The following is a 24,974-nucleotide window of genomic DNA, read 5'->3' as shown; positions in this document are numbered from 1 at the left end:
GTGGAGAATTTAGAGGAGAGGAAGGAAGATAGATTGGAAAGGCTGGAAGAGGCCAGATTGTGAGGGGATTTAAAAATCAGAGTATTTTATATTTTATCCTACAGATGATAGGGAAACGCTGAAGAGGGTGTGTGTGTGTGTGTGTGTGTGTGTGTGTGTGTGTGTGTGTAACAAAAGCACGTGGTCAGTTCCTGTACTTTAGAAGAACCATTTTGGCAAGTGAATGGTGGAGGGTGGACTGGACATAGGAAGACCAATCAATGGGCAGGTACTTTCAGTGATCTAGGTAGGAGGTGACATGGTCCTGCACCCTCCCCATTCCCCTGTGGAGTGACTGTGTGTGCTAAGTGAGGAGTTGGGATGATGACAAAGTGGGTGAGCCTTGGAGACCGACCCGTTGTTTAACTGGTTCCGATCACAGGGCTGTGTCATACAACCCACAGTGGCTCACCTGTGACTCGGCCCTTTCTGACATCGACCTCATTCTGCCCTTTGAATCACTGCCAGAAAAGGAAGCTCATCGTGCTTTCTGTCCTGCTCTCAAGGATACTGCAGGCGCTCTGGGTGATCACTAAGCAGCGAGTTCTTTCTGTGATAATAGTCATCTTCTTAGTCATGCAGGGTGTGAGTCTCCAGACGCCACCTCAGGATTCACTCACTCCCTTTCTGTACTCTGGGCTCTTCAAAAATAAAGTTCCTTACTGGTTTGTTTATTATTTGGGATGGGCTTAATTTTTTTTTTAATTTATGCCTTTTTTCCCCCCATCATTTTCATTTCAGAATCTTTCTCTTCCTCTCCTATATAAGTGTTTTTTTTTTTTTTAAGACAAAAAGAAAGGGGAAAAATCAGCATAACTAATCAATACATTGAAAAAATCAGAAAATATGTACAACACTGGTGACCAGATGGTACCAGATCATGGTGAGGGGTGGGTAGGGGAACCAGCATCTTCTCCTTTCTTCACGCCATGCTGTCGCTTGATTTTGTGTGGAAGTGTGTGCTTGTTCTTTCAATTTACATTGTTGTAGTCACTGTGCATATTGTATTCTTGGCTCTGCTTGCTTTGATGGACTTCCCATCCCTCCCTCCCCTGTGCCTACTTTTAAATATGGTGGAAAGCTCTTAAGTAAAGGGGTTTGGGATTAAGGGCTCAAATCCCATCTCTGACATAAGTGACTTTGAGCAAGTCACAAGCTGCTGTCTGGGTCTCAGTTTCCTACCTGTAAAAAGAGGCATTGTACTAAAAGGCCTCTCAGGTTCCTCCCAGGTCTTTGCTTCCAAGATCTAGCATGTCCACACACAATGTGAGGGGAGAAGATCATGTAGTCTGTTTGCTAGCAAAGATATTTTGTCTCCACAGAAAACAGTGCAAATCTTAATTATTATTTTTTTTAACTTAATAGTTTGATGCCTTTCTTAGCTGGGTAGTGGTGGCCACAGGTATCTTGGAAACCCAACTTCCTACACTATCATTTCTTCTACACAAAGCATTCGGCACATATGCCAGGCTGCTGAAATCTTAGCCAAACAGAGCCAAAGGGTCCCAAGCATTGCTCAGGGCAGCCACAGAAACGGATTCGCCGATGCCATAGTCTTGGGTGGGAGGGGACGTGGAGATACCCCCTTAATGCCCTCTGGTTTTTAACCCACAGACCATCCCTGTGGTGGTGAGTCCTACAGTTGGAACAGTGGCCATGAGAGGAGGGGCTGCAGGCAGTGGAGGAGGTGGCGGCAGCGGTGGCGGCGGCAGCAGCAGCAGCAGCAGTGGTGGTGGCAGTGGTGGTGGCAGCGGCGGCAGCAGCAGTAGTGGCGGTGTGCAGTATGTCCAGACTGCTGTGCCAGTCCAAGTGCGGAGAGTCTAGCCCGGGACGACACCAGGCGCCCCCGGGGGGAGTTGGAAGAATGACAAAAACAGCTTCAAGCATGACAGGAGCAGGAAGAGCTACCGGAAATGTGAAGAGGAGGAAGACAGTCGCCCGCTTTGGAGATTTAACTTCAAAGGTTCTGACTCTTTTGCTTTGTATACACAGGACAAGGCATCGACCACACTACATTAATAAGGCATTAGTGCTGTCCAAGGACAGTTAAAACCCATGGCAAATGAATGCTTCTCGTGTAAATAATGTACAATTTGTGGATGTCATTAAACTTAGAGAACCATCTCCTTTTTATATTTGTATTGACTTTTAACTTATGATGATAATAATAATTAAAAAAAAAAAAAAAAAAAAAAAGAACCTTTTGGAAAAGGGAAGGTCAGACCAATTGTCACAAAGTAGCATTTCCGAATCTGGGCTGAGGGCACTTTGTACCCAGATATCATCAATGTTTGGGGATCCATAGGGAGGCTAGACTTTTTCATTTATATTTGTGTACATGACATGGGATCGAAAGCAGTTCTCAGGGGCATGTGGTTGCCCCGCAAGCCTGAATTGCTGTAGTCCCCCTTTTTTGTTAAAATTTTATTTTGTCATCGTTTGGACATGGGAGATCTCTGCACCCCAGAACCCCATGGAGAAAGTCTTTTATTTTGTATAACTTACACAATGACCAGACTGTTTAAAAATAAAACAAACAAAAAAATCATGACCTTGTTTACAAAACGTTGAGCGTGCAAGAAACCTGGCACAAGTGGATGAAGAGCAGGAGGAGTTTGGAATAAAGTCTAAAAGAGCTGGTGCTGGATGGTAGGATCAGAGACGAGCTCTTCTGCTTTAAGGTTCATTTGGGAAAAACAAACAAACCAAGCAACCTCCTAAGAGACAGTTAATGCTTTCCAAAAGGAAAGGAGAACTTGAAGAGACGTGGGCCAAGGACTTGATGCTGGGGTAAAGCATGTATTATTTATAGGACAGAGCCGTCTGTCTTGCTGTAAGCATGACACAGTATCCATACAGTAGGACAGAGCACCCCCTGCCTGCCCAGTGCTGCCTGTTACACTAATGCTGTAGTCCCTACCATTTTGTATGTTGTGTAAAACGAAAACATTGAACAAAAAGCCAGGTAATTGATGTCTGTATATGAGAAGATTAATTGTATGATATCATTCCAGTACATTTTGTTGTACATTTTTGTGTTTAGGTTCTCCCATTGTTTATAAAACATTTTGCTATGTACAGTCTCTGGCTAGTACCCACATTAGATCAAAACAAAGGTATTAGGAGAAAAAAGAGAGAGAGAGAAAAAGCAGAACATTTGTGAATTGCAGTTGTCAGAAATAGCCTAGCAGGCCTTATTTGTGAAGCATAATTGCTTTTAGCATATGGAAGTATTTTTTCACATTTCTTTGTATAAAATTTGTATTAAACTTAAATATCTTTTTGGACAATTGTGTTTCTTTGTGATGGAGGCAGGTGACGCACACAGTATGCTTTTGGCTTTCCCCAGTTTTTTCAGGAATCTTAACTTTTTTTATTAAACTGTTTTGGAAAAACGGCTTGTGTGCCTGAATTGCCAGTTTGCCTTTGCTCTGGATCAATGTCTCTCCTTTAACATCTTTAGACCTTTGAGGGGCATGAAAACAGGTGCTAGTGATGGTGAGTCTAGAACATGAATTAGAATATTAGAAACTGGAGGGACCCTTAGGGGATGCTCTAGTTCAGTCCTCTCATTTTATAGATGAGCCATCAGTAGGCACTCATTTATGTTTTTGAAATTCATTTTCATTTGTCTGGAGGGTTAGCTAGGGCCCAAACCATGGCTCTTTTCCCACAAATCACTGCTGCTGCTTAGTTTTCCCCAATGACAGAAAGCTCCCTTCTGCTGCAGAGCCATCTGGCTCAATTTCTGGTTTTAGTGAATCGCCTGCTAAGAGGTGACATTCCCGGGGTCACATCCAAAGCCAGGGTTGTACCACCTGAGATAGATGTCTACAGATGTGTTGATGTAGATGATGTTAATGAAATAAATATCACCTACATACTGAAAAAGACTTATTTACCTATTGCATGTATGTGTACATAAGAGCACCGATACCAGACCCTGCTGCTCAGCATTTACTTTCATGTAGATTATCTCACGCAGTACCCAAATAAACCCAAAAGGTAGGTTGGCCCCCATTCTGGGTTCAAATCTTGATTTCTGCTCCTTTCCCTTTGTGTGATTTTGGCAAAAGTTGTTTAATCTCTTAGGGCTAGATGGCTTTTACAGGGTCTTTGTAGTCGTTTTTGGGGGAAGCTTTGGTATATCTCACCTTGTTCTTAAAGATTCAGGAAGCTGCAAAGCCCCCTTGGGACAGCAGTAGACCAGCTTAGTCTTTGGGGATCTTGATGAAAGAGCTGGTATTTCTAGGTACATCAGTTTTTCAGCCAAAAACAATAATAAAAAACCCTGCCAGATAAGACCAAAGGTTGAGTTCCTTCGCCCTCTTGTGGCCACAGGGCAGAATTGAGAAGTGGGCGCTGGAAAGTGTTTCGAGCTTGGAGAAGGTTGCTGGAGACGTGGTCTCCATCCCGGGCGGAGAACTTGGTCCTGATGAGAGTCCGAGGAGCTCCCACTGGAGTCCCGGTATGGCTGATTCTCCGAGCCAGCAAGGAAAAGGCAGTGAGATAACAGCAGGTCATTAGCCCCTTCCAGACCTCGGCATCCTCATTTGTAAAGTAGGGATAGTATATTTCTGTCTGTGGGGGGGTTTGTGAGGGTCAGATTTTAGAATGTAAATGAACTAAAGAATAGCTCAGATCAGTGGGACCCACAGGGAGCTGGCCTGCAGGGTCTGGGAGAGGTGGGCTCGCTGAAATACTGCCTCTGACATGCTGCACAGGCAACGGCATCTCTGCTCCGGGAACCCCGAGGGCGGCAGCCCCCCTCACTTGGAGTTTCTCTGTGCTAATAAAATCCCATAGGCCTAACACAAGGAAATGAAACACTCATAAACGTAAACGTCTACATGTAATGATTGAATACCTGTTGTTATGTTCGAGGCCCTTTTTCTTGGCACTGTGTGTTACTGGGAGGGGAAAGTGGTGTGGCCCCAGCCTTCAATGACTGCAGGATATATTGGTGATAAGAGCTAATGGCTGCATACTGCTGGAAGGTTTACGAAGGTTCATTTGCCTTTTACAATCGCCCTCAGGTGGGTGCTGTTATTCCCATTCTACTGAGGAGGAAATTGAGACTGGGAGAAACTTACTTGACTTGCTCAGGATTACATAGCTAAAGAGTAACAAAGGCAGGATTTGAATTCAGATCTTCCCTCATGGTATAATACAAGGCAGAATATGAAAAGTATAAAAGGCTCTAACCTCTGAGGTCTCCTGGGCACTATTGGAGCAGCCCATAGGTCCTTTGAGAATCCTAGACTGGATGGACAGTGGGTATTCTCTGGAGGCAAATCCTAGAAACTCAGCAAATAACGTCTCAGAACTCAGTTCTCAGAATGCTTTCTGGATACTTCCTCCACCAAAGGGGCTTCAGATGAATCCTTACCTTTTCAGGTGACTGGGGCGCCATCCAGAGAGAGGCTGGAATTCAGGGTCATCCAGGCTGCCTTGTACCAAGAATCCTTTGGCTGGGAGGTGACTTTCTTTCCTGGTTCTCTACTCAAACTTTAAGTTAAGCTTTAAGAAATTCAAGGCCCTTTTAAATTTCACGATGGATGGATATGAACACAATTAGTTGAATTGATGAGACTTGCCCATCAGTCTCTCTTCCCCTTTCTTGGCCTTTGCTCTGCCAAAACACAGTGCACCCCAAGCAAGAATTGCTTCCTCTTGTCAGGCCTGTTTCTTCTCTGTAAAATCTTCCTAATATTTATTTACAGGGCACTTTTAAGGTTTGCAAAAGCACTTTACATGCAGTATCCCATTTGATCCTCACAATGGTAATAACTGCTATTATTTTCAAAGGGGGCACTCTATCCACAAAGTCTCTCCTGGAAATGAATTAGCATACATTCAGAGGTCTCTTCTAGTTTGAATATTCTGTGTTGTGAAATCCCTTTCTGCTCCAAAATTCTATGTGCTGGGGTCCCTTCTGGCTTTCACAGTGAGGGGTTGATTCTATGATTCTGTGTTAATGGTGGTAGAAGACATGGTGTCAAAGCTATTAAGGACATTGTAGACCTTTCAGAAGGCGAAGGAAATGACCAACTCCTGATTTATGGCCATCCTGGCTAATTCAGGGGTAGAATACAGAGGGAATCTGAAACTTGATCTCTTCAATCTCTAGGGTTAGGGTTCTGTTTTAAGTGAAGGCCTCTCAATGCACTTACACCTTCTCTTTTTGACTAATTCTGAGGGGACTGGGATGGGATGAGAGGGGCACGAATTCTCCCCCGTCACCTCCCCTCCTTTCTAACCTAATAGTGTCAGACATGTCTCTCGTTAAGCATTCCCTCCTTCATTCCTAATCTAGCTAAGTCCCCTCTCCCTGCCCTGCTTGCTCACTGCTAGTGTTATCATTACAGAATTCTGGCGCCAAGAGACCCTTTATTTCAGAAGACAAGATGAGACCTAGAGCATATAATTGATAAGTCTGAGATCTTACAGAAATAATTGGCAGCAATTATACAGAAAGGAAGGGAATAAGCATTTATACCAGTTCTCAAACTGCGGCCGCTGAGGACGTTTATGCAGCCGTCAGGGTTATGGCACATGGGCTGAGGGGCAGAGACAGAGTGTGAGTTTTTGTTTTTACTATAGTCCGGCCCCCCACACTCTGAGGGACAGTGAACTGGCCCCTATTTAAAAAGTTTGAGGACCCCTGCTTTATACCTACTGTGTACCAGGCGCTATGCTAAGTGCTTTGTACAAACATCTCGTTTAGTCCTTACCTTTGAGGTGGATGCTGTTATTTATTATCTCCATTTAATAGTTGAGGAAACTAAGGCAAACAGAAGTTAAGTAATTTGCCCAAGATTACAGGGCTAGTAAGTATAAACGGCCACATTTGATCTCAGATTTTAGGCCCAGATCATATCATCATCATATCAATCATAACACCACTTGTCTCGAGTTGGATTGGAACCCTGGTCTCTTTGACTCCCAGCAATGTTCTTACTTCTAGACCAGTCTGTCAGTAAACATCAAAGCCCACTATGTGCCAGGCCCTGCATTAAGTGCTGGGGACACAAAGAAAGGCAAAACTTACTTCTTGCTCAAGAAGCTCTACTGGAGGAGACAATATGTAAATAATTTTGTACAAACAAGATATATACAGGATAAATTGGAATTAATCAATAGAGGAATAATCAACTAGAATGAAGGGAGATTGGGAAAGATTTCCTGCAGATGGGGGGTTTTAGCTGAAACTAAGCCAGGAGGTACCAATGAGGAAGGAGAACATTCCTCTCATGGGGGAGCCAGGAAGATGGAGCATCCATTCAAGGGAACACCGTGGTGGCCAGCGTCCTGCACTGAAGGGGATGTAGTAGAATGGAAGGTATGAGAATACTGGGAGGGTGGTTGGGGGAAAGGAAAGCTAGTCAGGGTTTTGGTTGATTTCCTGAGGATTTTGTGTCATGCCAGTGGTGTCGGCCGCTGGAGTTGAGTAGGGGGCCTCAGGAAGTTTATTCTGACAACTGAAGCGGAGGATGAACTTGTGCACTCGTGGCAGCAGTCCCGCCAGCGGTGTGCGCCAGAAATGTCACAAAGGCGAAACCCACAGTTCTGGCAGCCGCATACTGGGTACTGACGGTAAGAAAGACAAGGACGATCACCCCTCGCTTTGACTTTGGAGGACGCGGGGCCTTCGCATTAAAGGAGAAATTCGGAAGGTGGGAGTGTCCGGGAGGGAAAATGACGATTTCCGTTTTGGACATGCCGGGGTGGAGATGCCCCATAGTTGGAGATTTGCTATGGTCCGCAGAAATGGTAGCACCAGAGAAGCAGATTTAGGAATTAGACTCCATGGGGGATGAAGAGAACATTACATGAAATAGCAGATGGAAAAGACAGGCTAGGGCCGGGGCCTGTGGGCACCCACACTTAATAGGTGGGATCTAGCAAAGGAGGAGTCAAGATGGAGGAGAACCACAAAAGAAGGAGCCTTGTCCCAAAAACTCGAGCTGAGCGCGCCTGGCTGCTTGAAAGCTTTCGGACAGGTCTGTGCAAAGTCCGCTCAGTTTGGCCCTGAAGAGGTTGTTCGTGGTTGCAGTTTAGAACAGTTTCAGCTGAATGACGGACAGGCAATGCAGGCACTCTCTTGGATGATCTTCCCAAAGAGTTTAGCCAAAAAAGGAGGCGAATAGGGGACAATAATATTGTTTATTCTGGAAATTTATTCGGGATGATTTGTTCTCTAAGGAATGACGCATTTTCCCCTCATGATATCTCCCGCCTCTCCCCCCAGGGCTGGGTGCTAAGCAGGGGATTAGCAGGGCTCCTTATGGTCAGAGGCCGGGCTGGATCGTGTCTGCCGAGGGATTGGGGTGAGGTGGGGGAAGGGCAATCTGCGATCCCTCCCTAAGAGATCATCCCTCCCCGCCCAGACTAGGCCAAATTATGGAAAACTCAACAACTGCAGATGTTGCTGCACTGCCCTCTGGTGGCCGACATCCTTGCATTGAGGCTAAAACGATTTCCCTTTAGACTTAATCAATATATCTTCTTACACTTCAGAAAGGCAAATTCTTGTGAATTTAGAAGAGTGGTGGGAACTCAAAAGTCTCAGGATTCCCTGATGAGATCTTTCTCTAAGAGGAGCAATAGTTAACAAAGCTCTCAACCCCGTGACTTTTAAAACAACCCGATGAGATTGGCCGGACCAGGAAATTCTCCCCATGGAACTGAGATCGAGAAAACTGAGCGGAGCCCCGCTCCACATTTCCCAAACAGAAGTAACTGTGTGTTTCCTCCATTTGGGAAACCCAGAGCGGAGAGTGAATGCCTTCAGAGCTGGGAAGGTCGCGGAGGACCTCTGGGTGGTCAGGCCGATCTCTCGGGGTGGCAGTCGCTTTGTGAGAGAGGGCCGGGGGTGGAGATGAACCCACGAGGCTCTTCCACACAGCTCAGGAAAGTTGTGAGAAAATTACCTTACGGTTAAACATTTAAGCAAGAGACTTTCCTTTGTGGAGCCTCAGTCCCGCTATGCAAAACGAAGAGATCCCACCTGTTGGGGGGGGTGGTTGTGAAGAAAAGCCTGTATAAATCAGGAGTCACTGCGGAGAGAAAGGGGAGCTGCTGGGATCACTGTTGCCCCTTCCCAGGCCTCTCATCCGAGAGGTGCTGCGCTCCAGGAGCAAAGCAGAACGGAAGAAACGCAAGAGGCGCAAAGTTAGAAGCTACCCCTTCCCGAGGAGGGTGTTGTTGGGCCTGCCAGAGCAGTCTGACCCGCCACGACTAACACGGTAATGTCGCTGGGGTCTTCTTTGAGAAAGGACAACCAACCGACCAATCAGTGGCAGCCTCAGACTCCTAGGCAAGAGCCATTAATTATCTCCCAACCCCAGTGACCTCCCCGCTGCCGGACCTTAGTACTCCTCCTCCTGTTTCACCAAAGAACTGTAAAGAAATGTGGACGAGACAACTAGAGATGTGCAAAGCCAAGTTATAACTAACTTGGGGGAAGGGCGAGGAGCAGTTTTAGAGAGGCTGCTTCAGGGATCTGTCATCAACCCTTTGGGAATGACCTCTATTTCACAGGAAATTGGCCTTCCTAGGCTTCTGCCTGCTAGCTCATGATTTCATGGCGAAGGGGGAAAGCCATCCATCCCTTTCCTACAAATGTGCCCTTTCCCAGGTCTCAAATTCCACATGACTTCAGAGCTACATTTCACCGATAGTGGATGGAAGGCCTCCCAGAGTCACAAAGTTCTCCGACACACTGACCCCACGACCACAGGCAAGTTATTTAACTTTTCAGTACTCAAGGTAACCTAAAATTTCGGAGAAGATGGTGACTTGCATTGAGAAAGTATCTGACTCAGATAAAATCACGGGGCCAGTCTCTATCCCCTATACAGACGAGGGCCTAAGCTAAATTTTGCCACTGCGAAAATGCAAACCGCTCTCTTAGTCATTCCAAGCACTGGGTGAATAAACTACAGAACCTTTTCAGAGAGTTGATTCTGGTGACAGGATGAGGGAGAGGAAAGAGAAAGGGGAGGGCAATGGCTCCCAAGCACCTTGTGTCTGGCTTCCTAATCTTATCATGGTTGACTTTTTTTTAAAATTGCTCCCCTCTCCTCTGTTTTTTGGAAAAAAAAAACAAAACATCTGAATCAGGGAATCTTTGTGTCAAAGTATTAGTGTGTGGTCTATCAAAGGGTCGGTACCCTTTCTCTCTCTAGGCGCCCAGCTACATGCCCTTGTGTTTCCCTGAATACCAGCCAACTGGTCACTTTTTGCCATGACTAAGGCCAATGGGATGCTACCTCCAGTCTTCTACCATAGATCTAGGTGCTCCTGGGCCCCCCCGTGGATCAGCAGAAGTCAGACAGGTCTTGGGGTTCTTAAGGACCTCTGCTCCCCTAAAACCTCAAGCCTGAAGAAGGAACAAGTGGTTACTCTTACCTCAAAATGTAAACGTGGTTTTATTCAATGTCATTCAGTCTCACATGGTACAGCTTCCCCTCACCTTTTTCCTCCCTCCCCCCGATCCCAAAACAAAATGGCCACATAAGGCACCGTGCACTGTTCACACGTCATCAGGAGACTTTTCCAAGAACAAAAATAAGCTCTAGGTCTTCTTGATGACCCTGAATGTCCTCACTTACTAATTTACAAAGTGTGATTGTCCCTCAGAGTACAACTTGAAAAGAGATCTCTTTAAGTTAGATCTGTAAGTCCCCACTCCCTCCCTAACCCCATCCCAAAGAGAGTTTAAAAAACAAACCAGCAACAAAGAAATCCGCCATCACAGGTATGAGAGCATAATACCAGAGTAATGAGATTAGTTCATAAATTAAAAAAAAAAAAATAGCCTGCCTGCTCCTCCTTATATCAATGATTTCTTGCTTCCCTTCAGTGAGTCCTGCAGAAGGTCGCGGTCGTTGAGCCCCTATATTGGGCCACATCCCTGCCTTTCACTTCCATCTTCATCCCCAAAGTCAGATCCTTCCCAGCTGCCTCCTGGAGGGCTCTCAGTTCAACCCTTGAGATGTAGCTTTGTTTCCTCCTATCAGAGGTCCTTGGCTCCCAAGGAAGTGGTCCCCCTGCAGGGTAACTGCTCAGTCTCTGTTCCTTCCAAATCCTCAAAGTCTGAAGTGGGGAGGCAGGAAGAAAAGAGGGCTGGACCGTGCAGGGTCGTGGGGTGGGAACTGTGCAGCCAAGCTCAGGGCCACTCCAGGGTAGGACCTCCCTGTGGCTCTGCTATAAGTACTCCAGCTCCAGGGCATGCCTCAGGGCCTCCAAGTCTGCATGGCAGGAGATTCTCCAAAAGGGCATGTTGTGCTGCAAAAGAACAACAGAAGAGTTCTGGTAGGTAGGACGTTACAGGACAGGAGCAGACGTTATCTTCTCCATTCTGCACACAGGTTCAAAGTCACTTGGACACAAGGTCACAATTCAATTTGCACTTTCTAACGTTAATTCCAAGATTCTTTTTGCCACATCAAGCTAATTTCTAGCTTTCAAAATAATCCACATCCTATGCATTTAGGCCCCCAACATCCTTGGCTCAATGTCTAAGGGGAAACTGAAATCCCTGGGGTGGAGATGACGGTGAATTTTTGTTGTCTATCATTCAAAAATAAGTTAAAGTGCTTATTATCACTTCTCTAACAGTGCAGAGAAAGATTATCATTCGTGTAGGTGGTATTCTGCCTATAAGGATGAAATCACGAATTGTTTCATGATTTAAGTAATAAATTCTTCTTTTCCCTTCTCCCATATCCTCAACACACATTAGGATTACCTTTGATCTTTATTAAAAGCAGTTCTTAGCATCTTTCAAATCAAATGAATTTCAGACCTGGAAGGCAATAATTAATTATATCTAGGTTGAGAGCATGGAGTCAGAGGATGATAGATTTAGGAGGAGAAGCACCTTAGAACTCATCTGTGCAATCTCTTCATTTTGCAGATGAGAAAACTGAGGTTCGAATGGCTTGTCCAAGGCCATAGATTGCAAAGCTGATATGTGAACCATGGTCTTGTGACTCCAAATCTGTGCTCTTTTTTCCCCAGACCACATTGCCCTGATAACCTATTCAATCCTTCAACTGAGGTCCAGCAAAAGGGAAGTGACATGCCTAAAGTCACGCAAAATAATTTATGTAGGAAATAAATGGCACAGCTGGGATTACAACTCAGACCTTCTGGTTCTTAGGCCAGGGATGTTCTACTGCACCCTCCCCCGGGGTTTGATTAAGGAAATAAATGCCTTCAAAGAACAGGCCCGTCACCCAGAACTGCCACCTATGGGGCAGGGCTATCTTCAGATTCTGCTAGAGATCGCCCAGGACCCCAAATCCAAGAAAGAGAACCATGATGTTCCTGAAGCACTGGCCCTGCTTTCAACCGGATCCTTAAGAGCATCACTCCGGTGATCACCACTAACCCCAACTGCTTACCCACGGCCATCATATGTAAGTAAACCCAAGAGCGCCCTGCAAGTACCACAGAGCCCTCATGGATGTGCAATCCGGCAAAGACTTCTGGGAATACTGCAGCCATTGTTTTCAGTCAGGATTATGGGGGGTCTCCCTGTTCTCTTTATTTATTTATTTTCTCTGAGGCTGGGGTTAAGTGACTTGTCCAGAATCGCTCAGCTAGAACTCTGAGGCTGGTTGCATTTGACCTCAGGAAGATGAGTCTTCACTCTAACCACCTTGTGCACCAACTGCCCCCTAATATAAATACATAGATCAGATAAACGTATCCTTTCCAATATATATATATATATATTTTTTTTTTGGAGGCTGGGGTTAAGTGACTTGCCCAGGGTCACACAGCTAGTAAATGTTAAGTGTCTGAGACCAGATCTGAACTTGGGTCCTTCTAACTTCAGGGCTGGTGCTCTCTCCACTGCGCCACCTAGCTGCCCCCATGTTTTCCTTTTCACATGGCAGAGGGAATAACCAAAGACCCTTCAAACAGCAGAAGACCCAGAAAAGAAAATCCTGCCACCAAAGTCCTTCGCACTGAAGCTGGAAAGGAGATTCAATCTTCGGGGTATGTAAGCTGGACTAGTTGACCTTTATGTCCCCTTCAAGCTCCTAGATTTTTTTTATCCCTTACCAAGTACAGCAATATTGTACTGTGCAAAGAATGATAGATGTCATTTAGTAACTGTGTCAAGTCAAGCAGATCCCTTCCCCTCTGGGTTCATGTTGTATCTTGTATTTGTTGTTCAGTTATTTCAGCACTGGCTCAAAATCAGAAACTGATATCAACTAATCAGACAATAAACATTTATTAAAGTTTACCATAAGCCCACTGTGTCAAGCACAAGGTACAATTTTATCAGTAGAAATGAGATGAAAGACATTATTATCATGGCCTGCCATGGGACCTTTTTGTCTTGTAGCTAAAATCTATTTTCTCATTGGAATTTGAGTTCCTTGAGAACAGGGACAGGCTTACTTTTCTCTTCATATCTCTGGAACTTAGCACAATGTTTTAAAATTTAATTTATTTTAAACAATATTTTATTTTTCCAACTACATGTAAAAACAATTTTTTAAACATTCTTTTAAAAAAGATTTTGAGCTTCATTCCCCTGTCCTGCTTGAAAAGGCAAATAATTTGATGTGGGTCATATATGTAGCATAGTGCTTAATAAATGCTTTTTCATCCATCCATTCATTCTTTGTATCAAATGGTCTAAGCACATTCACTTTGCTTTCTATCCCTCATTGATTTACTTCCAAGTCATTCTGGGCAAAATTTACAAAGGTTAGAAAAAGACATCCCGTCTCCAGAAACGGACACAAAGATGGGAAGAGGATGAGTAGTTCTTTCCAAGGGGTGTGTGTGTGTGTGTGTGTGTGTGGATTTAGAGGACAGGTAGATATAATCCCTGCCTTCAAGGAGCTTACAAATCTAGTGGAGCTCTTTTTTTAAAAGTCTTTCTGGCTTGGATCATTATAATTCTAGATCTAGCCAGTGAAGAACTGTAAATATCCCAGATGTGAAAAAAGCCAGGGCAGCTGTGTTGAGGGGCCCTTTGGTTATTTCTTTCTGCCCTGTGAAAAGGAGAACATAACCATCACCATCACTGATGATATTAATAATAGGAGAAATAGGCTAAAAAAGAACAGGGAGGTCCCCATAATCCTGACTGAAAACAAAGACAGGGTTATTAGCTCACTACATGGCTTATGCCAAGCAAGCTGCTGGCCAGGCCCTGGGGACCAATGGACAGATGGAGCCTGCTGGGTCCTGAGCCGGAGGGGGAAGGGACAAGAAAGCGTCCAGGCGTCATCACCCTCCCTGGAGACCTCCTCAAAACTTCCCTTGAAGAGGGATTTTTTTCTCTCTCACAAACACATACGTCTATTTATTTATTTTTGGTAAGAGGTGACAGGGAGGAAGAGGGAAGCAGTGAGGCTGAGAGACCCCCTCGGCCTGAGGAGGGACACATTTTAGATGAGGGGCTGGAGCCCATCTAGAGAAAGAGTGGGGAGGGAGATGGGAATGAAGGCGCATTTGGATTGTGGACTGGACGACTCAAAGTAGCTAATGCTTCTAAATCTGTGGTCTTCTGAGAGACAGACCAAAGATATTCAATTTGTCCTCAAATAGCAGAAATGTCACAGAGAAATTTTCTGTTTGTTCTCAGAAAGGAGAAAGAGTAAGGGCCAGTGGGTGAGTAGAAGTTACAAGGAGAAAGATTTCATGTCACTAGAAAGAAAAACATCTTAATAATTAATTACAGCTGTCTCAAAATGGAATTTTAGATTTTAGCTAGATTGAAGTAAATTTCAAGTTTGTAATGGCAGCCAGGAGGCACAGTGGATAGAGTAACAAGCCTGGAGGCAGGAAGATTCATTTTTCTGAGTTCAACTCCAGCCTCAGACACTTAGTACTTATGTGATCCTGAGCAATCCACTTCATCCTGTTTGCCTCAGTTTCCTTATCTGTAATATGAGGTGAAGGAGGAGATAGCAAATCACTCCTGTAGTTTTGCTAAGAAAATACCAAATGGGGTCACAAAGAGTTGGACATGACTGAACAACAACACATTTTTATAGTGCTTCTCTGTTTAGGAAATACTTCTTTTACAATTACTCTGTGAGATGGATAGAGTAACAATTCCCATTCTGCAGATGGGAAAATTAAGGTTAGACTATTAAGGTGGTTTGTTAGACCTCTCCCTGCTACGTAAGTGGCAGCGCTAAGAACTCAGACCCTGCTCTTCATGTCCACTGTTCTCACTGATATCATTCTGCTGCTCCTTGTGCCATGAGGCAGCTAGATGGGTCAGTTTGGGAGCTGGAATTGGAAAAACATGAATTCAAATTCATCCTCAGACACTTAGGGTAACATCTTAAAAATCTCACTGGGGCTATCTTCTTAAAACCTCATTCGACCTTTGCCTGCTTCAGTTTCCTCCACTGTAAAAAGGGGATAACAAGCATCTACCTTCCAGGGGCACTGGGGGGATCAAATGAGAAACAATTGTGGATAGCACTTTGCAAAGTTTAATGCTCATATATAAGCTCCTTATTATTATGGACTTAAAATTTTTTTTTCATAGACTTTTTTGTCCTCAGAACAATTAAAACAAGAGGCAGTTTGAGTAATTGTCAGGAAGCTGGAGATGAGATGAATCTTCAGGTATGTAAGTTGGACTAGTTGACCTTTATATCCCTTCAAGCTCCTAGATTTTTTATCCCTCACCAAGTACAGCAACGCTGCATTGTGCAAAGAATGATAGATGTCATTTAGTAACTGTGTAAAGTCAGGCAAATCCCTTCCCCTCTGGGTTCATGTTGTATCTTGTATTTGTTGTTCAATCATTTCTGACTCTTTGTGACCCCCTTTGGTATTTTCTTAGCAAGCATGGCAGAGGTACTATAATGGTTTGTCATTTCCTTCTCTAGCCCATTTTACAAATGAGGAACCTGGGGCAAATAGGGTTAAGTGACTTACCCAGGGTTACACAGCTAGTCAGCATCTGAGACCAGATCTGGACTCGGGGAGATGGGCTCCAGGCCTGGCACTCTGTGCACTATGGTGCCATCTAATTTCCCTTTCATACTTTATTTTATCTCTAAAATTAGAGGTGGATTTTGGGATCTCTAATAATCTTTTTTAGGCCTAAAACTGAATGTATAATCCCTCAGACAGTGGCACATGAAGTCTGGGGAAACCTGTTAGACTCATTTTCAATAGAAAGTTGTTTTTTTCTATTTAGAGATGGCATGTTTTCCAATACTGCTGATAATCCCAGGTCAGCTTGTGGGAAGAAATAAGAAATCCTCCCCCCCCCCCCCAGAGGGGAGCAACAACTGCAGTTTGGCCCCATCCAGACCTTTCCTATTTGAACGGTGACTTAACTCTACAACAATCAGATAAATTCAGGGAATGCCGGCGAGGATGACGAGCTGTGTGTTATTAACTGCTATCCCCTTACCTCACCATGCTGTGTCTCATTAAATCTGGGGAAATGGCTTATGTGCCCTGAGAGGCTACTGGGGCCTGTGGCATATAGATGTGTCTGGATGTATATATATATATATGTATATTAGCATGCAGGGCTACATATACATGTCTAAATGAAGGAAAACACAGAAACTGAGAAACAAGCAGTACATATTACACTAGGCCTGGCTGTTTGTGAGAAGACTCTGGCTGGGGACCCATCTGTACAATAACATGACTAATAAATGTTAATCCTTTTCCTTTGATCCAAAGCAGTCTCCCCAGTGGATACAGGTGGATACAGGGGAACAAAAACTGGAATGTTTTAAAGTCGAAGGGGCAGCTTGGAGGGAGCGCTCTCTCTCCACCCCTTGGGAAAAACATTTGCCACGGTATGGCCAAGTTGACTATCTTTCTAGCATTACAATGATGGTCCTGGAAGGATTCTAAAAAATGTTCTGGGTCAGTGGTGGGATGGGTAGGAAAGACAGGAAAGGGGAGTAAGGGGGAAGGATCACACTTCCAATTTCTATTTAAATTCTGACTTGGTGGCTGACTCCTGTTAGAATTGCCTAGCCAGATGCTGCTCAGGCTCTAAGCAAATGCTGATTTTTCTGGCCGCACTGAACCTCACCTTACTTAAGTCCCTGCAAGGCAAAAGTTCGTTATTTTTCCTTTTTTCTTCTATACACCCACAGTGAACTTTTGGACTTTGTGGATGGTTCATGAAGTGGTCTGAAATAAGGCCTGAAAGTAGAATGGGGAATGTGAGGTTCGGTTCTGTGATTCCTTCCCAGAAAGAAAACTTGTGTGTACTCTTCTGAGCTAGGAAATGGAGGTGACAAACTGTGCTTTTGGAAAAGGGCACTTAGGACATTGCCTCCTCAGCCACACATCTCCTCCCAGTAATGCCCATCTGAACTTTATATTAATATTATTTTGAGCCTAATAAACCCAAGTAGATATTAGATGAGACCAAGGAACTTTCCAGTAAGCATTATCACAGAGGTCTCAGTGCCATGTTGGACATGTATAATTATCACACTCCATTTCCCATTTCCTTTTTCCCCATTTGCTTTTGCAAACAATATCCTCCCATCGTTCCCCACCTCTACCTCTCAGCTCTGCTCTAAGACCATCCCTACCTGAATCTTTTCTGACCCTCCCCCTCCCAACCACCTCATAATTATTTTGCATACACTTGAATTACTTGCTGAGTTTATCAATAAACTCATTAAAGACTGCTTAGAGCACAGTATTAATCAGGCTGAGATGAAGGGGATCTAGTCTGGGTTTGGATTCCTATGGGGTGTAGCTTTTAGCATTCAATCACAACGGAGAACTGTCTTCACTGGTAGAAAAATTGCCCAAAGTACAGTGATGCTTCTCTAACACAGGGAGAAAGGAGAAAATAGGCGATGGGGTTGAGACTTTTTGAGAGGTTCAGGAGGGGAGTTGAGGGAAGCTTCCATCACATAGACTCAATCTTTTCAGGATTATAGGAAACTGAGTCATTTGCTATAAATTCATTCAAATCTCTAAATATTTTTTTCTTCACTTAAAAAAAGGAAAGAAAAATTGCCCAAAGATAAGTCTTAGTAATGGTGGGTCAATATTGTTCTGTGTAGGTATAAGTGATAACTATATCCTCTTCTAGGAAGGGCTCTGGCACATGGGCAGCTGGGCTCAGAACCAGGAAGACACCTGAGTTCAAGTTTCAAGTTCCTAGGCTCAAAATAATATTAACATAAAGGCTAAGTGGCCATCACTGGGAGGAGATGTGTGGCTGAGGAGGCCAACATCCTGACTGCCCTTTTCCAAAAGCACAGTTTGTCACCTCCATTTCCTAGCTCAGAAGGGTACACATGGAAATTCTCTTCCTAGGAAGGAATCACAGACACCCACTTGCTTTCAGGCCTTGTTTCAGACCACTCGGATGCATGCGGGCTGTATAACCTGGGCAAACCAGTTAATTTTCTTTTAAGAGTGTAAGCTGCTGGGAAGGTACTAGTAGAAGGAGTTTCCCATTTAGGAGTCCCTTCACACTGAAGAAATCACAGGTTCAGTCCTTTACCCTAGTACAAACAAACATGAAAAAAAAGTGACTGACTATATGCCTTCTATCCATCCTTTCCCCGCTCATTCCCCCTCTCCCTCCTCAAGGGCTAGCTCCTCCATTAAGAGCAGGCAATCTAGTAAATGGACAGTTCTGTGCTCTTGGTCCTTCAGACTATTGTGACGACTCCAGGCTCCTCCAAGAAACTACAATTCATCAATTCCAGTCAGTGAACACAGCGCCATTACACAGGATTCCAATTAGAAAGCCATTTGAGTTTCCTCCCAGTCAATTCCTCCCCATTTGGAGATATTTCCTTGTTGTTGTTGGGGGGTGAAGGTAGGCAGGGAAGAGGATGGAGAAAGCCCCTCCCTCTGCAGCCTTGGTTCCTTGATGGTTCTTGAACTTGGCTAGATTTATCACTTGTGGAGAGGGGGAGAAAAATGACCCACTAAAATTGAGATATTATCAATGCTGTCAGCAGAAACACTGCAAGCCTCTCTTCCTTTTCTCATATTTTATACAGCTCAGGTGTACAGCAGCTTGAACTAATGACTCCCATCAATCACAAGGCAATGGCAGCCCCTTGCAAGTAGCATTTCCTGGTAATGGGGCAAAGCGCTTCATTGGAGAGGCAGTGGAAGTAAAAAGGGCTCTTGGTAGAGCCAAGGTTCTGTTGCTCTGCAGGATTTGCCCCCTGCTAGCAGGTGGGCCTTTGATGCTGCTCCTGAAGCCCAGGTCTGAGACCAACTACTCTGCTTCTACAATGTAGAAAGAAGGAAAGAGAGGGAGAAAGGGAAAGAGAGAGAGAAATGGAGAGAGAGAGAGAGAGAGAGAGAGAGAGAGAGAGAGAGAGAGAGAGAGAGAGAGAGAGAGAGAGACAGAGAAAGAGAGACAGAGACAGAGAGAGAGAGAGAGAGAGAGAGACAGAGAGAGAGAAAGAGAGAGAGAGAAAAGAGAGAGAGAGAGAGAGAGAGAGAGAGAGAGAGAGAGAGAGAGAGGGATTTCTTGCATGTATTTTAGAGAAGCTGTGAGCTTGACTGGGGAGAAAAAAAAATCCGTTTTCATTTTCATTAAACTCCGTAATCCTGAATGCTTCTATTTTTGTGCATTTACAAACATTATTCTGAGAAGGCGTCTTTAGCAACCACTAGATTCGACCAAAAGACCAAACATACAAGGATGAGAATGTTTGCTTGCTCTGGATCCCATTGAATCTTGTAGATTTTTGGCTCTTCTTGTCTTTCAGAAAACAACCACTATTACATTTAGTCCTCACAGTACAAAGAAGGATTTTCTTTGACTTCCTAAGTCTCATTTTAGGAGCCTTTGCTAAGGGCTTCACTTTTGGGACTGGTTTGCATTCTAATTTACTTTCTATTCATTAAGTGCCATGAGTCTCCTAGCATATACGCTTCTTGGGGGCAGGATTTCTCACTTGGGTATTGGTAACCCTGGCAGAGCTTAATAAATGTCTGGTGACTGATAGATGTAATAATTAAAGCCCTGCTTCCAGGGCTAACGACTCAGCTAATGATGGTGACCAGAGCAGCCACAGAATTAGCATAGAGAATTGTTCCAGAGGACTTCTGAAGTTTTCCTTTAGAGGCAATGATTTAGATAGCACAATGAATAGGATGCTGGGCCTGGAGTCAGGAAGACCCCCGAGTTCAAATCTTGCCTCAAGCACTTAGTAGCTGTGTGACCTTTTTAGATCCTTTATCCTTCTCTGTAAAATGGGGACAACAGTAACTGCACTACCTACTGTAGAGGGTCATAACATAGAAAGTATTTTGCAAGCCTTAAAATGCTTTTCAGATATGTGATATACTGGGCAATAATATTTCTAGTGGCTATAACATATAAAATATATTATCACATATACATGTTATAATATATACTATAATAACAGTAGCATTTCTTTAGGGCTTTTGTAATATTTTATTTTACAAATATTATTTCCGTAAGTCTTGGGAAGTAAGTGGTGAAAGATATTAAAATTAAAGATATTAAATTAAATGACTTGCTTAAGGTCATACAATTAATGTCTGACATTGGATTTGAACTTAAGTGTTAGTGACTCCAGGCTCAACATGTCATCTAGCTGCTTAAGAGAGGTAGAACTAGAGGCAGCTAGATGGTGAAGTGGATAGATTACTGTCTCTGGGATCAGAAGGATTTGAGTTCAAATCTGTGTGACCCTAGACAAGTCACTTAATCCTAACTACCTTGCCAAAAGGAAAAAAAAAAAAAAAAGATTCAACAAAAAGAAAGGTAGAATTAGGAATCATGCTGGAAGAGAAGGAAATCAAGAGGAAGTTCGGCTTTTGGAAAGAATGCTGGAATGAGAGACTGAGTACATAGGTTTCATTCTCAGTTTTGCTACTTGCTACCTGTGCAACTTGCCTTTAATAGACAAGCTTCACTTTTCTTTCTTCCCCTGCATCTGGAAAAATGAAGACGTTAGGACAGATGAGTGATTATGTCTCTGCCCAGTTCTAAGAACATACATTTTTGAGCTGCAAAGGACATCTATGGCTATCAATTACAATGCCCCTTTATACAGACAAGGAATTGGGCCAGTGGAGGTCAATGCTTACCTGGGGTATTGAGCAGATAGAAAGTAGCAGAATTGGACTCTGAGGATCCTAAGTATTAAATTCTACCTCCAAAGGGAGACATAGATGATCTGAGACTTGAACTAGACCCACTTCTGTTGAGTCAGGGGGATATCTCTGTCTCTGTATGAGTGCACACAGGTAGTGAGAAGCTTTATTCCTACAGTTCTCACTGCAAAAAGTTGCCCAATCCAGGAATGAATAGGTTGCCTGGGTTCTTAAGCATGTAAGGGATAGTCCAGACTAGGGAGAAGGGTGGGTACATTCCCACGAGTTAGGTGAACTCTGTTCCTTAAACTGGTACAGCCTCTTTTTGTTCTTGTTCAGTCATGTCCTACTCTGCATGACCCCATTGGGGATTTTCTTGGCAAAGATACTGGAGTAGTCTGTCGTTTCTTTCTCTAGCTCATTTTATAGATCAGGAACTAAGGCAAGCATGGTTAAGGGACTTGCCCACTCACACAGTCAGTGGTTCGCCATTTCCTTCTCCAGCTCATTTTACAAATGAGGAAACCGAGGCAAACAAAGTTAAGTGACTTGCCCAGAATCACACAGCTAACAAATGTCTGAAGCTGGATTGGAATTCTGGGAAAGGAGCATTCCTGACTCTAGGCACACTATCCACTACGCCACGAAGCTGCCCTGAGCAGCCTCTTTATGAGAACTTAATTCTCTATTTCCAATGTTTCCCCAGTGCCGGCCCCTTTGGGCTATGTAAGCAAAGAGTCATTTCTTGTTTGGGGCTTCCTTTACTTCAATAAAGTGGCCAATGCAGGGAGCAGTGAAGGTCCTTGTTATTAAGCTCCATGGCATGGGGCAAGCAGAGGGAGGGGGAGGCTTGGCTGTTATGGCTGAGACTCTGGGAATTCAGCTGTCGTTTTTTCCTTCTAAGAACTCGGCAGCCCCCCATATCTCCTTTACTTGGTAGTCTGAGATCACAGAAATGGGATTTTACTTTTTCATGAGCTTAATGCTGTCTTTATTAACTGGGAACAGTTCCTGGAACAAGTGATGTATGAAAAAGAAGCCCACCCCCAACAAAGCAGAGCTGGGCTCTAGGGGGAGGCATTCCTCAACCAAACCAGCAGTTATCAGGGGAGGTGGCGGCCAGTGTCCTGGAGAAGGGATTTAGAATAGGAAATTACTCAGGATGCTTCAACGATTTACAAATGGGAAAGGAATGGTGAGCCAAGAGCCTGGGAAAGAGAGAGCCAAACCATGCCTGAGTGAGAGGAAGTCAGTGCCGTGAATGAAGTCTGAACACACGGCCGAGGGGGAAAAGCCCCCAAACCCATACAAACACACACACAGACACATATATAATCAGAGATAGAGCAATGAAAGGCACAGTAGAGTCTGACCCTCCTCATTTTACAGTTGGGATTCGAGTCTAGGTTGCTTGACTTCCAATTCAGATTTCTTTCCACTATATGATACTGTCCATCATCTTCCCCTGGACACAGACACACACGCTTTTTGTGTGACCCATGAATGTGGTTTGCTTCTTCTCTTTCCCTTCATTGTCAACTTTTACTTCTCTCCTTTCTTCTCTTTCCTCTCCCCTTTTCCTTCTCTTTTTCTCCTCTCTCACATCTGCCCTCCCTTCTCCCAACACACATCCACACCCTCTTAGAGAGAAATAATAACAGCTGAATTCTCAGGGTCCCAATCATTCTGATTAAACGCCCTATGCCACTAAGATCTGAGCAACTTTACTACCATGGAAGAGGGGTGAAATGTAGAGAGAAAGATGCTTTATAAGTACCTTCTTTGCTCCTTGCTCCTCTTCCACGCCGTCTCCTATTACAATATAGACTGCTTTCCTTCCAAACCTCTGCATTATCCTTTCAAAGCAGCTCTCCTTTCCTGCAGACCAAGAAGTCAGTTAGTGAGAAGAATTGTGCTTAGAGGCCTTTCTCTTTTCCTGCACTGGGGGCCATCTCTTTCCCGGTTCTCCATCTTCTGGAATGTTTGGGAGGGTCAGAATGAGCCCTGCACTATCTCACCTAGTGGATGCACTAGAATGGGGGCCTGTTTTCCTCTGCACTTGCCAGGCCTGAATTCTAGGCAGGACACCTTGGTTCTACTCCTAACTGCAGCCATGCTCACTGTGTGACCATAGCCAAGGTATCTGGGCTTTTGGTTTTCTCTGCTCTAAACTGAGGCACTTGGACTTGCCCGTCTCTAAGGCTCATCATACATAAGGACAATCTTATCTGAGTCAATACAATAGGCTGAGGGGCAGGCGTCCTGAATTTCATTCTCAAGCCATACACCAACCTGATAATCCTCTCATCTCCTTGTTCTTCTGAGTCTCTAAGAGGGCAACTCACAGTCACCAATTTCTTGGCAGTGTGTACTCCCTCTGCTTGTTTAACTGTCCTCCGAATCTACTCTGTACTACAAGTTCATAACCAATGGACCAAATGTGACTTTTGGCTCTCCCCCCTAGAAAAATGGGTGAGGAATTAATTGTCTGTGTCTGACAGGAACAGAATCAGACTTTTATCTCTGCCTTTAAGTCATTTCTAGTTTTTATCTCCCTTGATCTCATTCCCTTCCCTTAGCAATGCGGTCCCAGGATGAGCCGCCTAGCACTTTTGTCACTCAGTAATCCTAACTTTCTGCCTGCTCTGACCTGTCTTGGTTGCACTGTAGATGTTCTCGATAGGAAAGACTGTGCCCAATCCATACAGCAAGACTTTAGCTAGGGCAGGGATGAGCTGAGTGGTGGTAACCAGCACGTTGACACAATTAGGCCTGGAAAATAAGCAAAACCAGGGGTTAAAAAAAAATCAAAGAGACCGAGACTGGATTATTGTCCACTGAAACATCAAGTTAGGGTGGGGAGGATGGAGAAGGCACATGGCATTCTGGAGAAGTACCCCCAAGTATGAGGTTGAACGTAGCCCGAGTAACAAGTTTCTAGCATCTAGTGAGCCTGACGTTACCAGATATAGCCTATTTGACATGGGGGGTAAGTGTGCTGGAGCCAGCTTGTATCAGCATGAGATCTGATTAATAGATCTTTAGTGTAAGCACTTAAACTCTGGAAATCAACAATGGTTACACATCTCAACTTGACTTTTTATTTTGTTGATTGTTTAGACTTAAGAAATTGATGGTAAAATTGTTAATAATGAAGATTAACCTTAAAAATGAGTCTTAGACACATTTTTTACTGAAAATTGGTTTTTTAAAACACCAAGATACTTTTGGGTCAGTCTAACACCAAGAGTATTTCAATCCTTCTAGGTACCTGGGATTTCATCAATGCGATGTTTCCTCCACCGATGTAGACTTTCATTCATCTATTTATTTATTATTTTTTTTGCTAACAGGTTTTTGTCTTGTTCTGCACACACATGTATGTATATACACATGTACACAAACACACAATTGCATATGTACATACAAGATACATACTCTTTTTATCTGTCTTCACTGGCTGACAGGATGGCAAAGAAAGTCAATTACCCAGCAGCCAAGCCAACTCTTTCAGAATGAATGTCTCCAAACCTCATTATTCCCAGCCTCTTATACATTCAGCTGGTCAAGTTCTCATCCAGGAGCCACTGTCTTTTGCTCTGAGGACATTTGGGAGGCATAAAGAACAGAGGAAACCCTCTAGTCATTTTCCCAGTGTACTTACCGGGAATGTATTAAATTCAATGCCTTGAGGGCATGTGTCAACCAGAGATCTGTCAAGGCCTCAAGTTCTGCTCTTAGCTGCAGCCAAGTTTCTCTCTTGGGAGCTCCTATCAAACCTGGGGACAAAGGAAAAAAAAAGGCATGGATGTCATTAATCATTTTGGGGAAACCCCAGGTTCTGG

The 24,974-nt window shown here is 44.1% G+C and overlaps 2 protein-coding genes across 6 annotated transcripts in view; one reads left to right on the top strand and one right to left on the bottom strand.

Moving 5' to 3' along the window:
- The window catches only part of ZMYND8 (zinc finger MYND-type containing 8), a 115,079-nt gene extending 111,645 nt beyond the window's left edge, over window positions 1–3,434 (top strand). Inside the window, 1 exon segment of the mRNA XM_074288547.1 lies at window positions 1,654–3,434. Within this exon segment, the coding sequence (XP_074144648.1) occupies window positions 1,654–1,863 (210 nt within the window). The 3' untranslated portion in view covers window positions 1,864–3,434.
- Window positions 3,435–10,459: 7,025 nt separating this feature from the next.
- The window catches only part of EYA2 (EYA transcriptional coactivator and phosphatase 2), a 231,317-nt gene continuing 216,802 nt past the window's right edge, over window positions 10,460–24,974 (bottom strand). For all 5 annotated transcript variants that reach the window (XM_074288542.1, XM_074288543.1, XM_074288544.1 and 2 more), the window contains exons 13-16: window positions 24,794–24,908; window positions 23,780–23,901; window positions 22,907–23,007; window positions 10,460–11,331 (exon numbers count right to left, since the gene is read on the bottom strand). In XM_074288542.1, the coding sequence (XP_074144643.1) occupies window positions 11,251–11,331; window positions 22,907–23,007; window positions 23,780–23,901; window positions 24,794–24,908 (419 nt within the window). In that variant the 3' untranslated portion in view covers window positions 10,460–11,250. The remainder of the gene's footprint in view (window positions 11,332–22,906; window positions 23,008–23,779; window positions 23,902–24,793; window positions 24,909–24,974) is intronic.

Source organism: Sminthopsis crassicaudata, chromosome 2, assembly GCF_048593235.1.
Source record: "Sminthopsis crassicaudata isolate SCR6 chromosome 2, ASM4859323v1, whole genome shotgun sequence".
Classification (NCBI taxonomy): domain Eukaryota; kingdom Metazoa; phylum Chordata; class Mammalia; order Dasyuromorphia; family Dasyuridae; genus Sminthopsis; species Sminthopsis crassicaudata.
Note: the sequence above shows the minus strand (reverse complement) of the source record. Positions and strands in the feature narration are given on the sequence as shown.